Genomic DNA, 14605 nt, shown 5'->3' with positions numbered 1-14605 from the left:
GATGTCATTATCACTGTCTGTTTAACCTACCGGTAAATACATGTGTCTGGATTCAAATAGAGATCTGAAGTAGGTGTAGTGAGCTGAATCAGGCAAATGCTCTGGACCAATATTCATTGGCAATCAAATTGTTACGCCTTCAAAGCATCAAACTGATTTGATACTGTCACATACATGGGGGAGGAGAAGTTGCCCTGCAGAAATGGTGATTGTCACTCATCAACATTGGCCATCGACTGGTGGAGTATTTGGAAAAATGTATGGGCAGCCCCGGCTGGAAAAATTAGTTGGAGTGTTTGTTTTCATTGTATTATTTGCTCTTTGCCAAACAACATGATTTGATTCTGTCATATTCTAAAACAATACACTTTAGATTCCATAAAATTTTGAAATTATATGCCAGAATGCGCACAATAATACAAAACGTGGTCTCAGTCAGTCAGCAGTACCAGGTTTAACCAGCATAAAGGAGTTTATGATTGTCTAAGTATGGTAAAACAGAGAAAACTAGTTTTAAGTAGATTTTCAACAGTAGTCTTCCTGAAGGAGCAAAATCCCCCTAAAGGTTTAGTATCCACTTTTTTTTGTATCTGTCTTTTCATCCTTCACTTCATCTGCTTTTTCCATTTTTAATGTTCCACGATGTCTGTTGGACCCTCAGAGATTCGGAACGGCAATCTGAAAGCCATCCTCGGACTTTTCTTCAGCTTGTCCCGCTACAAACAGCAGCAGCAGGCACAGCGACAGAACTCCCAGCCTGCTCTCCAAACTACAGGTCAGCCTCAGAGCACGCATCCCCCGCTGAGCCACCAGAGCAGCGCTCCAGCCCAGCTCAGCCAGTCTACGCATGGGACTCCTGCCCTCCCAGCCCAGAAAGCAGCACAGGCCGAGATGCAGTCAAGGTGAGGCTCCAGATCAAATCAAAGTGACTCAATGATGAGGATATGGACACATTTGTGTTTGCTTTGGGTCCTCCTCAATATTATTCCTCCTCATATTTCAATGACACCTCTGGAAACTGTTAAGATTAGAGGGCTAACCTTGAGATGGGGTCAGTGGCTGTATCTGTATTCCTCCTATCTTTTCTAATCCATCATAGTCACACCTGTCTTCCTGTTCTCACTTCCTGTCATGTTTAACTGTAAACCTGACCTCTCTGTCCTCTTCCATATTTCTCCTCTCTTCTCCTCCAGGAGTGGGTCTCAGAGTAAACTGCTCAAGTTTTCCCTTGGTCAGAAAAAGACCACTAGGTCAGCGCCTTCTACCTCTCTGTTTTCTTGCCCCTCTCCCCTCTCTTCCCACCATATTCCCGCTCCTGTCCCATTCCTGGAAATAGGACGGTAGACATTGCCCCTAATCGAAGATAACATTTCTTTTCTACTGTTAGGACTTTCATTTTGTGTCTTTGTCTGTGGTTAAGGGCAATCTCTACTACGAGCACTATCTAATATGCATGGGTGGTAGTGTTGAGCAGAGCTAAAGCTCGAGGGCCCGTTTTTAGACTACTCTGACTGTCTGGCAGCGCGCCTCATTTGGCAAGTCTGGTAAATGGGCTGTGAAAGACCTTTAGATAACCCTTAAGTAAGTGTGTGTGTGTGAGCGTGAGCGTGCGCGTGGGGGGGGTTTCCTGACAAGCACATCCCCCATATAATGTGACATTAATAATTAATGCAGAAAGAATCTGTGGCTGGAATGTGAGTCCGTCCTGTGACGTCGTGTCGTTCAGAATCTGTCTGCGTTGCTCTGATGCTCCTGAGTTTCTGCACTTGCCACTTTTCAGCATGCTTAGTCGTATTATGTGATGATGCACCTTGACATTGGATTTAGGATGGGGTTTTGCATGCCACCCATCCTGGATTCTGTTTGTGATGCACCTGTTTAACACCAACTGTTCTCCAGAGTGATGCAACGGCACCACCTTCTGGCCAGCATGTGTAGCTACATGGTGAAGAGCTGGATCTCTTCACTCTTGTTGTTATCCGCCACAAAAAGCAGGTGGACTGCTTCAGCAGAACATTAAACAGTTTTTTATCATCATTATTATGATAATGATTTGGAAGTGCTGAATGTTTCATCTGTGTTGCTGTCACTGGTGCATTAATACATTAATTAACCAATTTAAAGGGTTAACCTTCTCAAAATGAATAAATGTGTGTATTTATAATCATTACTGATGTTGGTTAAAAACAACTGAACCACACAAAACATATCGAAAGTGTAAAAACGTTTTTATGAATGTTTTTTTATGGCATTTTTTTGCAGGTTACTGTGTTCGTACCATTAAATGATAATGTGACACATATTTTTATATTTAATAGTATGTATAGTAATAATATAGTAGAACAAAATTAAAATGCAAAAATACCAATGTTGCTTTTTTCTTTAGTTTTTCAAGTAGTTTTGTAGTGAAAGGGTTGCATTTAATTTACAAATCAATAAATATTTGTCCAATTTTTTAACACCAGTCCTGATGTAAATGACCAAACATTTTAATTGATGATTTTTATGGTAGGTTTTTCTTAGGGGACCGTAAGGCTGATAAAGTGATGTTGGTTAAAGGAGGGCTGGAGGTTTTAATGGCACCTGTGTCTACTCTGCAAAGACATATCAACATGGATTCAGTAAAAAGGTCCTATTGATCATTTCTTAAAAACAGTCGGCTCAAAAATGAAGTGAGGAAGTTGACTCAGTCTGTCTTTGCCATAATTGAAGGTCAAATGATTTGAGGCACCTCTTGATGAATCCTGGTCAGTCAGAGTAAACGACGTGCCGGTAATGAGAGTTTTCAAATGCACAGAAGGTCTGAATGAAAGAGATGTAATCTGCTTATCAGCATCCGCCTGCTACTCCCTGATGATGATGATGTTGCCACTGCATTAGCACTGCTGCAAATTAGCATTTCATTCACCGTATGTGTCTCGCTGCCTTGTCAGATTACTGCCCGGCTTTAGTCCACTGTCACAAGGGCATTGAGGTGTCAGTAATTTCTCCAGCAGTTACGCACAGCCAGGGTCCTGTCTAAGTTTTGTAGGGAAATAAAGAAGCTGTTTTTGTAATCTGAAGCTGCTCAGATACGTCTGCACTGCTGGAGGCTCATCTGTCTCCATTAGCTGGCTGTGTGTGTGTGTGTGTGTGTGTGTGTGTGTGTGGGCTGCAGAGCAATAAAAGCAAATAATAACTTAGTTTACACTAGTTACACTGTGTGTAGCTTCTAATCCAAATTACATTGAGACTGAACACTATCCAGATGTAAACATTTATCTTTGGAACATTCATCGTTGCTAAAAGAATCTCAGATAGTGAGAGCTGAGAAGCATGATGGGTGGACAGCAGAGACCCCCTCCCACCACCACCACCATCCCTGTCCAGAACACCAGTGTTATAAATTCATGAAGAACACCCTGGATGTCCAGTCACTTCCAGAGTTGCTTCTTGTGTGTTTATGTAGGTCCCAAACTGCAAATCCACAATGTATTAAACAAACCCAGTTTGTCTGTTGGATATTTCATCTTCCTCAGGGTTTAAACTTTAAAGGTTGTTGTAGTCTAACAACATTTTGAAGAAGAAGAAAAGACTGTGACAATATATTTGTGTTATTAAGTTGTTCTTTTAAAAGACAAGTGTAGTGTTATTGTAGACATTAATAATGTGCTTTTAATTTTTGGACAACGCATTTGGATACACAGAGACATATTTTTATTGCTCTTTACTGCATATATTATTTACATGTTCAAGACAAGGTTACCCACATTTGAGTACTCCAGAGTTTTTGGTTCCTTTACCTAGTCTGATGACTGGACCTTTGTCAGTTTAATAATTGCTGCAACTAATCATCATTTGCAAAAAACTTGACATTCTGCCTTTTAATGGTCAAGACCTGTGACAAGAACAGCTTCTCTGCTTGCTGCAGCTTTGAATCAGTGCATGAGATAAAGGCTTTAAGCTGAATTACAGACAGTTTTGCATAAACTGGTATCACTCTTCTAACAGTCACAAGTCAAACTAATACCCTGTTTTGCTCCTGCATTTCTATCCTTTGCTTCTTTCTACACTCCCTGTCTTTGTCCTTCAGACTTCCCGGCCCAACTGCGAGGGTGTCCACTGCTGGCGGTGACATCACTCCAAGAGGCTCGGTCAGTGCTGCTGGGAACAGACGCAGCCAGGGCTTCAATGACAAGACCAAAGCCAACTCACACCTAAACAAAGGTAGGTGTCATGTGCAGCTCTGATGTAGCTTATGTTCTATTCTGAAGCCTCTAAACTGTGTGTGTGTGTGTGTGTGTTAGAGGGGTCGCAGGTAATACCTGATATATGAAGACTGAATTAACTTGCAGCTTTTGAAACTGTTGGTCCTTTATTTTCAGGTTGAGTATGAATCCTTGCGGTTCTTTTTGTGGAAGCGGCGTTAGCGCTGCTGCTTTGAGACCGAGAAAACATATGCACCATAAATGAATGTATAGCCTTTAGCATGCAGCGCTGTACTGGCACACACTTCCTCTCCCAACAACACAGAATGCAAAAGCTCATCGAGATGCTTTCGTCCAATAAACACTCAATGTTTTGCTGTTGTATTTTCATTATTCCAAATGTCTGTGACCCAGTTAAACTCAGTCTGCACAGTGCCAGTGTTCTGGTGCATGCGCTGTGTACAGTATGTGTTTGTAATATATTTAGTCAGACCTGTTTTGAAATAGCTTCTGTCACCACTCAGTGGGCCAAAGCTTTATATAGACTGTGTTAGTGCTCGCAGTCCAAACTCATTACCCAGTATTAGACAGAGTTCTGACCACCCAGAGTGAGGGGCACCGAGGGAAAGTGAAAGACAAACGTGTGTCTGTGTCTGTGTGTACTTGAGAAAGAGAGAGAGACTGGCACTGCCTGTCCCTAAACTGTAACAAATGAACTGGGACCAACACTGTGAGCAGCTCTGTGGGCCATTCATGCTGATGTGAATATTGGGGAGGTGGACAGATGCGTTTCTGTGGAAGTGTTTAACAGGTCCAGAGATGGAGGTGTCTTTGAATATTTGTAGAATGCCATATTACTTAGAATGTTTATCCGTAATATTACTCTGCCAGTTATTGACTTCCTTTTAAAAGCAATGAGCGTCATTCTACACACAAAAAAAAGGTTTTCTACTGAATGATGGAAAGTGTCATGTCAGCATATCGGTGTGAGGGGAGTGATGGCAATACAGGATACAGAGCTTTGTATTTACTTATGTGTGGATATTAATGGATGTTTAGTGGGAGCCATGCAGGTGATTTGTGGGCCACAGATGTGTCAATGAAATTGATTGTTGCGATAGTTCATGTTCATCAAGATGCTGACCAGATTTATTCTGTGACAGAAACATTGAAAATAATTGGCAAAAAGAAGAAAGGCAGCATTAATTACAGTAAAAGTCAGACATAGAATGCGGTCGATGTTGTTAAACTACCTCGGGAACAAAATTGATCCGTCACCCTGACATGCAGATGTTAGGCTGTCGGTGAGCTGTATGATTGGCAGCAGGTAGCATGAGAATCCCTTGTAACCCCTCCCCTTGGCTCTGATGTTGACATAGTGCCAAGCCACTCCCCTTTGACATAGCACAGCATCACACTGCTCCTCCTCCTCCTCCACGCTCAGGATGGCTTGCCAGGGTTTGGGACTCTGCTGTCCATCCCCGTCTCTCCTTGTTACTCTGGACAACAGCAGCACCCATGAGGTTTGTCACCTTGCATGTGTAGAAACATAGAGGCAGGTTTTAGTGAGAGTCTGTTGCATGTAATGTAGCCGCTGGTAGCAGGTTCAGTCAGTTTAACTGGTTTATTGTGTCTGTTTGTGATTTATGTGTTTATGTGCTGCAGAAGGAAGGGTTTCAGTTCTGTGTGAGGAGTTGCGTAATGAGGTTGATGTAGTTGAAAGAATATTGGTCTACAAATACCCAACAACATGCTTTTGTTTGCTTGTTTGTTTCACTAAGTTGTGAGTAATAAGTTTCCGTCAGATCTGGAAATGTCTGTTGTTTTAGATTGTGAGACTTGATGCTGCACATTAAATGAGACAGGCAGGCTATGAGATGTTGTAGCTGCAGGTTCAGATGGTCAAAGAGACACCTGCAGCTTCCATTGTGTAGCCGGATCTGCTCTGTGTCATCGGCTCTGACACCAGAAAGGAGTCACTTCACCGCACGACTGTACAGTAGAGAACCAGACCTGAAGCTTCTCTCCTGCTCTGCAGTAACACAAGGTGACAGGGTCCGGGAGTCCCTCGGCCGACAAAGAGCTCAGAGGGCAGTGGGTTGCATCTGTGTGTGTATGTGCACATTTTTTGCTTGCCCATGTGCTTCTATGTGTGTTTGTTTGTGTAGCAGTTTCCTTCGCAGAATGAATAGCCTTATAATGAGCTGCAGCGTCACTGTTTGAGTGTATTCATGTGGAGAAACCTTTCAGAGTTTCGCTCCAAACACAAAAGTTGGCTGTCCCTCTCACTTTTTGGACTACAATGACTGAGGAGAGAGAGGGAGAGAGAGAGGGAGAGAGAGAGAGGGAGAGAGGGGGCTTCTGAAATCAGAACATGATGAGTGAGCAAACACCTGCAGTTTCAAACTGTGCCATACAAGGTAGTGTTTGCGAATTTATTGAAGGTGGAGGTTTGTTGTTGACTGAAATCAGGTTTTCACTGCTGATATCTAATGCAGATAGGATTGGAGCTCAGCTTGTGTAGAATATGATTGAACCTTTATTGAACATTGTGGTTGTCAGCATCGTTGCATTATCTGTATGCGCTGTCTGCTGAGTGATGTAATACTAAATAAGAGGGGGAAAAAAATAAACCACACAACTGAACTAAAAGTCATAAGAAGGAAACATGCAATTTGGGTGCATTTAACACTATTCATCTGCAGAGAGCAGCACTTGGTAGATAAATAAACAAAGGATGTCAGTGCACAGTCGAGCGGCCTTTATAAAGTGAGTGCATGCAGACCAATTCATGTCCCCATCACATGGGTCAGTGAATAAAACAAAGCTGAAAAGTAATGTAACTGTGTTCTCACAGTTCTTTTCTCTATGCTATGCGTGTGAAAAGTCTTCTGTGTACAGTGGGTTTTAAAGCACATGTTTCCAGTCTGTCCACATGTAGTGGTTCTGTGTTAGTAAGTAGGGCAATTTTCAGGTCAACACTGTGGTCACTGACTGGCTGAGAGGCTTGAGCTTCATGTCTTGTGACCACTGTGACCATGAGAAGAGTTGGTGGGCTTGTGATGTCTAAACAGTGTCAGCCGACACGAACTCTCGTGCCTTCGCTGCCTGTTTGTGTGAACACACAAATACAACTGCATTGAGGTTAAAGTGTTTGAAGTTCAGAGCAACACCCCCCCCCCCTTAACTTGAGATGCATGCACACATACAGAGAGAAGAGTGTTGACACTTATGTGAAATTATATGGTTTTAATCAGTTGTAGATGGGTATTAACACTTGGGAACACACACAGACACACATGAGGGTGACCATCCGTGAAAAGAGGGTCCGCTTTGGCTGATTCCTCTAAATGCCTTGATGTTATCAGGAGAGAGAGAGACAGACAGACAGAAAGACGAAGGAAGGGCGAGACAGATTTTTGTGGCAGGCAGGCGTGAAGTGCAGTGGTGGTCCATAATTCTGTCCCCAGGGGGTGTACCCATCTACTGTCATTTTCAGCTCTTTATTTTGATCCCTAATGACTGCTGTAATTAAGCAGTTGAGTTGTAAACACGAAAATTCTTTCAACATGTTTCCAAAATGAGCAGTTTAGTGTCAGGATTTGCCCTGAGGCTGCAAAAGGTCATGGGGTCAGTGACCCATTCTCAGAGCAAGTTGAAACTATTTATGTTTGAGGGGAAAGTGTTTCCTCACGTGCATTGATAATGATAATGAAAAGCTGGTTTCTCAAAATACGGCCAGATGAAAACAGATTGAGCCGTTTTCACAGGCCACAAGCTTCCATTTCCTCAGATCACCAAAAAATGCTTTCCTGTTAAATGGGAATGTTCCCAGTCTGAGGAGGCACTCAGCTATAGTTAACCTCCTCTTTCCAAAATGTTGTCTTTATAGCAGCTAGTGGGCACTCATCACATGACTGGAAAATTGAATTGAACTTACAAAAATATAAACAGCTGAAATGTTATCAACAATTGTCTAATTTAGTGTGTTTGGACTGTTTAATCTTGAATCTTTTATTCAAGGACAGTTTATGATACGAGTCGTCAGTCAACTACTGTCACTTTGGACCAGCTATGTTGAAGACTGACCGTAAACCTTCACACTTGGCAGCCTAACTGGAACATGTCAGTCCTGGTCACTGGGTCCAGCCATCACAGCTCGTCCCCTGTTCGGGGTCTCTCCATGCCTTTCATCTGTTCCTTTCTGACTTGTAATCTAAGCGGACCCTATTCAAGGCCTGCACAAACCATCCTTCTGGTCTACATCAAAGCTTCACTGGTCAACAAACCTGCAATCCCGGTCCCCTCATTCTCTCTGCCTGCTCCATAATCACACCAGGTTCCCCTCTCATTCAGTGGGAGGCCAGCTGACCCACTTTCCAATCGCTAACTGCTAGCATGGCTAATTGGGCCCTAATCACCTCCTAATAGCTGCATTGTTTCAGGCTGCTCTCGCTAAATGCTAAACAGAGGGAGAAAGGAGAGGCGGCGAGCGGATGCCCTTTTCCAATTAGGGCATGAAAGGCGCCGTGAAAATAAAATAAAGTGGAGAGCCAGATGAGAGGGAGGTAAACAGCATTATTCTATGTTCATCCTGACTTAATAAGACATAGGGATATTATCAGAATGTGCGATAATTGCTGTTAGCATGAATTAAACAACACTCATAACAAAATGAACATGGAGCATCACAGATAACAATTATAAATGCAGTGAGATCTGTTATTTTTTTTAAACTTTTATTGGTTTGAGATCATTTAACTGAATTAACCTCCATATGGTAGCCTGCCTGATTTTGTTCATTTAAAGGTACTGTTGAAGCAGAGTCGGGTTTCTGGCACCACTTCACCAACTTCCAAGGTACATAGAGCATGAGAGAAAACTTGAAGAGACCGAAACGCTCCAGCAACCCCTGCAGTATATCAAAAAACACGTTTGAGATACATTACAGGGTCTTTTAAAGAAACTGATGTTTCTTAAACCCAGGTTGAGTCTCAAAAAAAAATGATGAGAGTAATTTAAAGATGACCAATTACAATGAGATGGAATAGCAGGACACTGCTGAATGTCTAAAAAGAGTACAGTTGTATGAGAGGGGACAACAAAGCAGCATTGATTTTGAAAGAATGGCGTGTGTGTGTGTGTGTGTGTGTGTGTGTGTGTGTGTGTGTGTGTGTGTCTGTGTCTGTGTCTGTGTCTGTGTCTGTGTGCATGCGTGTGTGCGTACATCCAGAATACAAGGTGTGTGTTGCAATGGAACTGTTATGATTCATTCCTTCCAGTGCTCTGTGCACAGGCCCTCTCTCTGTCTGGCCGTTGGTGTTTGAATATTCAAATGTTACTGGTCTGAACTTTGCTGCTGGCAGCTCATCTCTGCACACACACAAACACACACAAACCCACACATACACACTCAAACACATGCAGTGACAACCTCAGCAGCTCTTAGGAAACTTTATTTCTTACAGTTAGGAGAGTGATTCACACCAGGATTTTCATCGATTCTCCCTTTCCCTCCGTTTTTGGTAAGTCGAGACGCAGCTGAGTCACTTGTTGCAGGCTTACAGATTGTCCTTCTTTGATCATCTTGCAACAGTGATTTAGAGGAACATACTGACTTTATAAACTCTGCTAGCATAGAGGTTTTCTGTTCATCTTAAATTGTAGTTGTTTTTTCCCGATACTATGAATTGTGAAGCACATGTCAGCAGACGTAACAAGACAGTGTTTCTTTGTAAAGCATAGTGACGCGGATCAAAGCAGTCCATATAAGTCCAGTGCTGCTCCTTGACTCAGTCTGCTTGGCAGAACTCTAAAGCTCCTGAGCCTGCAACTCATTGTTTTTATAAACAGTTTGTGATGGCCTCTTCTCATTGTTAGTGCTCAGGGGTTGTTAACAGTTTTGGTGGCTAGTTGTAAGGAAAGTAAAGGCACATTTGGCTATATCAACACAGGCCGCCTCCAGGCCCTTATAAGGCTACTTTGTGCGAGGTCACACAAAACTCACCCTTAGCATCTGGTTTCTTTTCTCTCCCCCAGATCCTCCTCATTTGTACCCTCCTAGGTGACTGTTCAGTAACATGTCTGTTTTCTGTTGCAGATTCCTCAGAGGGCGTGACCTCACAGCCTTTGGTGATGACTGAGCATGCTCTGTCATCTGCCGTGACCGTCAGCTCCTCCACCAGCATCCCCACCACTACCTCCCCCCTGATTCCTCCCTCATCATCTTCATCCTCATCCTCCTCCTCTTCCACAGCCATTCCCCAGCCCAACAGCAGCAGTAAGCCCTGGAGAAGCAAGTCGATGAGCTCCAAGCACACACCCTCCTCCACCAGCGCCCCCCCACCTGCCATGCAGACCACAAAGCAGGAGAAGGACTCCACCTGTAAGGCTGCTTTAGTCACTGAAACTCCTCCTAAAAGCGGCACTCAGAAATCGATGCTGGAAAAGCTTAAGCTCTTCAACAGTAAAGGAGGCTCCAAATCTTCCTCCTCCTCCTCCTCCTCCAACGGAGTAGGAGCCCAGACTGATAACACTGCACCAGCCAGGCAGCTTGTAGCAGGGCAGGTAGAGAGAGCCGAGACTGGCTCCAACACTGACCCCCTGGAGGAGGAGGATGGCAATGTCAGACAGGGGATGAATGGGACCAGCAATGGAGCAGCTCCCTCGCCAGGTGCTACTGTTGCCACAACTGCCAGCAGCCCCAAAATTGCCTTGAGAGGCATCGCCCAGCGCACTTTCAGCAGAGCTCTGACTGCCAAGAAGGGTTCAGTCAAAGGCCCTGAGAAAGACAAGGAGAGGGGGAAGGAGAAAGAAAAGGACAAAGGGAAGGAAGGGGGCAAACGTATCTCTGTGCACGACAGAGCAGAACTCAGGGGGGAGGAGCTCAAGGAGGAAGTAGCACCTGCTGCTGGAGACGTGGACAGCTCAAGCAAAAGGACCTCTAAAATTGCCAGCTTCATTCCCAAAGGGGGTAAAGTGGCCAAAAAGGAGAGTTCCACCCCTGCACACAGCGGAATACCAAAGCCAGGAGGCAAAGCCCCAGGAGGCGGGGGTAAATCCTCCTCAGTGGGGACGAAAGAGGCGGGGGAGAGGCCTCGGAGCATGCGGTTAGGAGGTGGTCTCGCCATGCACCGTGGTCCCCTGGACAGGGACAGCAGACACTCCAGCACTACCTCCAGCCTGGCCTCCAATGATGGGAAGACCAGCGCCACCCCTGCAGCAGGAGGAAGCAACACACAGAGCACAGCCAGCAACACAGTCAGTGTGCAGCTACCTCAGACCCAACAGCACCACAGCCACCCCAACATGGCTACTGTCGCACCTTTTATGTACAGGTGAGCTGATCCAGGCTGGCCCAGGGTCACATGGTGCAGCATCATTACACATTCAGTCAGTAACTAATTAGGATTTGGAGATTAATCTACATTCCATTATTAGTCCCAAACTTAACAGAAAAATCCTCACTTGTTAAAAATCAATCAGCAACCTTAGGTCAAACACTCAAAGCGCATGATCAGGATTTACTCGAATTAAAAAGAAAATAATAATTCATCATTTTAATGGAGATTTTTCACAATAGGAACACAACAAAACCTGGAATATTGAGCCAAAGTAGATGGTTGCCTCTGAGTCCTCCAAGACCGTTCATTTTTATTTTCATGTGTATTACACTTCAAATCATTTCAAAGTGTTGTAGGGTTTATGAAGGTGAATGGAGGCTGCGGGTTTGTTCCAGCCGCTGTGTGCTGCTGCCTCTAAGTCAGAGCGTAGGTCAGTCGAAAACTGCAAACTCAAACTTACAAGCTGATGTTTTTTGGATAAACTGACCTCATATTGAGAATGTAAATGATTATATTCATACTTGGAAAAATGTGTAAAACTTGAAACTTAAAAACGATCTATATTTGAGGTTAGATATGTAATAATAAGTACGTTTAACTTGCTCGTCCTCCCCACTTGAACAGCGTCCAGCACATTAGCTTAGGAGAACAGGCAACTTGTACCGGATTTATTTAGTATCTGTACCAGTAGCCAATCAGATTCAGGTACTCACCCAGCCCTTGGTATAAAGTAAAATAAATCAGTTGAAGCCTTGTAAAAAATGTATTGATCTTTACTGATTATCTTTCCTCGAGGAATACTGGAAGGCTGGCTAGTAGTTAGAAACACAGTAACAGCAGTGATATAACAAGTCCACATTGTACTCAGAATAATGTTAAAATTTACGAAGAAGCTTATGCGACAGCTGCAATTTTAACTTGAGGTGTGTTTTCTGAAGTGTATTTATTCTACGCAGTAACAGTTCAGTTTAAGCTGTTAATGACTGTCTTGGCTTTTGATTAACCACCAGTTTGCGTGTGACCCTTGTCAACCAGAACTCTCACGTGTGCTTGTTCCAAGTGTGTGTATTGTTCATTTCTGCGCACATGAACCAAGGCAAATATGCGGTGTGCCTCTGACCTCTGTCCTGGTCCCATGTGTGATCAGGAAGGAGGTCCCTCTCAGCTCAGTACCGTCTCCTCAAGCTGCCAGTCATTACTCTCTTAACACTTGGTACAGTGCTGCCCTTTCTCCCCCTGCACATCCTGATCTCCACGATCCACACCCATTTTCAGAGCTCCAGAACTTCCGTCTTTACTATATACCTGTCAGATAGCATTTCCTCCATGATTATACCACACCCTGCTGTCAGAAAGAGGATATTTGATGGTAAGGGTTTACCTGTTACATACCGAAGAACTCTTTCAGAAAATCCCGATTAAATCATTTATCTAGAGGATTAATAAACAGATCATTTCTGTGGATCAGTGCAGACAGCAGTTAGAGGTTTTGTGTGCAATGTCACCAAGGTCAAAGTCAAGGATCTGGCTGTTTGTTACTGAGGACCTCTGACAACATAGTCTCAAAAAGCAGCCAGCCGGGCTGTTTGTGAGCTCTATTGATTGATCCCGCAAAGACAAACTTTACTGGTATTTGGGGCTTAGCAGCCATTCATATCGGACCATGGTCACAAGACTGGAAACACAGCAGATTTAATCTTGTTGATCCTGCATTTGTGACATTTAGGTTCCCACTGAATTCTCAATAATTCAGAATTGATTTTTTTTACTGCTATGTTGATCCCTCACTCTATAGATCCCAAACAGACGGCGAGGGAATAGTGAACACTGAGACCGGCTCAGGAGGGAGGGTGGGGGACGTTTCCTTCATCAAGACCAGCCAGTCCTCCATCGAGGACCTCTCAGGTAGGTTTTACTCACTGTAGTCTGATTCTCTTGACTGTGCTGTGAAATCTTTCTGAGCTTTTGTTTTTGTCTCACTCAGGTGAAGACCCAGAGACAAGGCGCTTGCGTACGGTCAAAAATATAGCAGACCTGCGGCAGAACCTGGAGGAGACCATGTCTAGCCTGCGAGGAACTCAGGTCACACACAGGTAAACATCCAGTCAGCTGCTTTAACTGCTGCTCGCTTTGGTGCAGCAAAATAAATGGTCATTTATAGAGTGTAATAATGAAGTAAATGTGTCTCAGGTGTAAATAAGGTCAACAGAATATTCGTTATTGGTCATTTATCAAGGCAGGGGAATATAAAACAACAATCAGCGTTTTCTTTTCAACAAACCAAATCCCGACCATTCACAAAGAAGTCTTAAATGTGATACAATAGAAAACAAAACTCTAGTGTTTGGGGATCAACAGAGTGTAGCGCCTTACAGCTACGGCTGAACAGTAAACAGGTCAAACCAGGCAAAATGTTTGGGATTTGAGTCTGTGACTGAGCTGCTTGGTGGTCAGCAGACTGTGTCTGTCGAGGTTTACAGGTATTAGCTCTTTTTTCTTGCTGCTTTCTCATCCTTCTTTCAAGGCTACTTTGACTTTGATCACAGGGCATGTCTTTCATGTCGTCTTTGATTCAGGGCTAACTCTAATCTTGTTTTCTCCCTCAGAACTTTGACCTCTGCTCTGGCCTTGAGCCTTGTGTTGATCCAGCTGTCCAGATTTAGTTTAGTCTCTGTTTGGGAAGTTCAAATCCTGTTATTTTGTTTTAGACGGTCTGAATTCAAATAAATATGGTGGATTTGTTTTGTGTATTGTGTTTTTTTTCTCTGTAAATGCCTCTTAGTTGTAATATTTTTGTTGAGAAATCCATCCCGGCTAGACATTTTGTTCTAAAGGTTTTTTGTGACTATTACAGTTAATGTTCTAATAATGTTTTTTTTGTTTTTTTAGGGTAGGATGTCTGTTAATCTTTCTATCTAAGAATAGTTTAACATTGTCAAATTACATCATAAAAAATATTCAAAAAATATTGGTTGAGACAACAGATTATTTACCCCAAAACCTTCTCAGAATGTAACAAAGTATTTTTTGTAAGTAAACATTTGACTTTATAGGAACTTCATTTTAAATAATTTA

The 14605-nt window shown here is 43.3% G+C and overlaps 1 protein-coding gene across 4 annotated transcripts in view; it reads left to right on the top strand.

Annotated features, from left to right (window-relative positions):
• The window catches only part of nav2a (neuron navigator 2a), a 200667-nt gene that overhangs the window by 134570 nt on the left and 51492 nt on the right, over positions 1-14605 (top strand). For 3 of the 4 annotated variants that reach the window (XM_086179515.1, XM_086179514.1, XM_086179513.1), the window contains 6 exons: positions 662-902; positions 1194-1250; positions 4073-4206; positions 10288-11524; positions 13326-13435; positions 13515-13623. In XM_086179515.1, coding sequence (XP_086035641.1) covers positions 662-902; positions 1194-1250; positions 4073-4206; positions 10288-11524; positions 13326-13435; positions 13515-13623 — 1888 coding nt within the window. The remainder of the gene's footprint in view (positions 1-661; positions 903-1193; positions 1251-4072; positions 4207-10287; positions 11525-13325; positions 13436-13514; positions 13624-14605) is intronic. The other variant, XM_086179516.1, reaches the window with a different exon arrangement.

This window comes from Aulostomus chinensis, chromosome 2 (genome assembly GCF_037954235.1).
Source record: "Aulostomus chinensis isolate RoL2024-O1b breed Wild chromosome 2, RoL_Achi_v1.0, whole genome shotgun sequence".
In the NCBI taxonomy this organism is placed as follows: Eukaryota; Metazoa; Chordata; class Actinopteri; order Syngnathiformes; family Aulostomidae; genus Aulostomus; species Aulostomus chinensis.
This window is presented reverse-complemented; position numbering and strand designations above follow the sequence as displayed.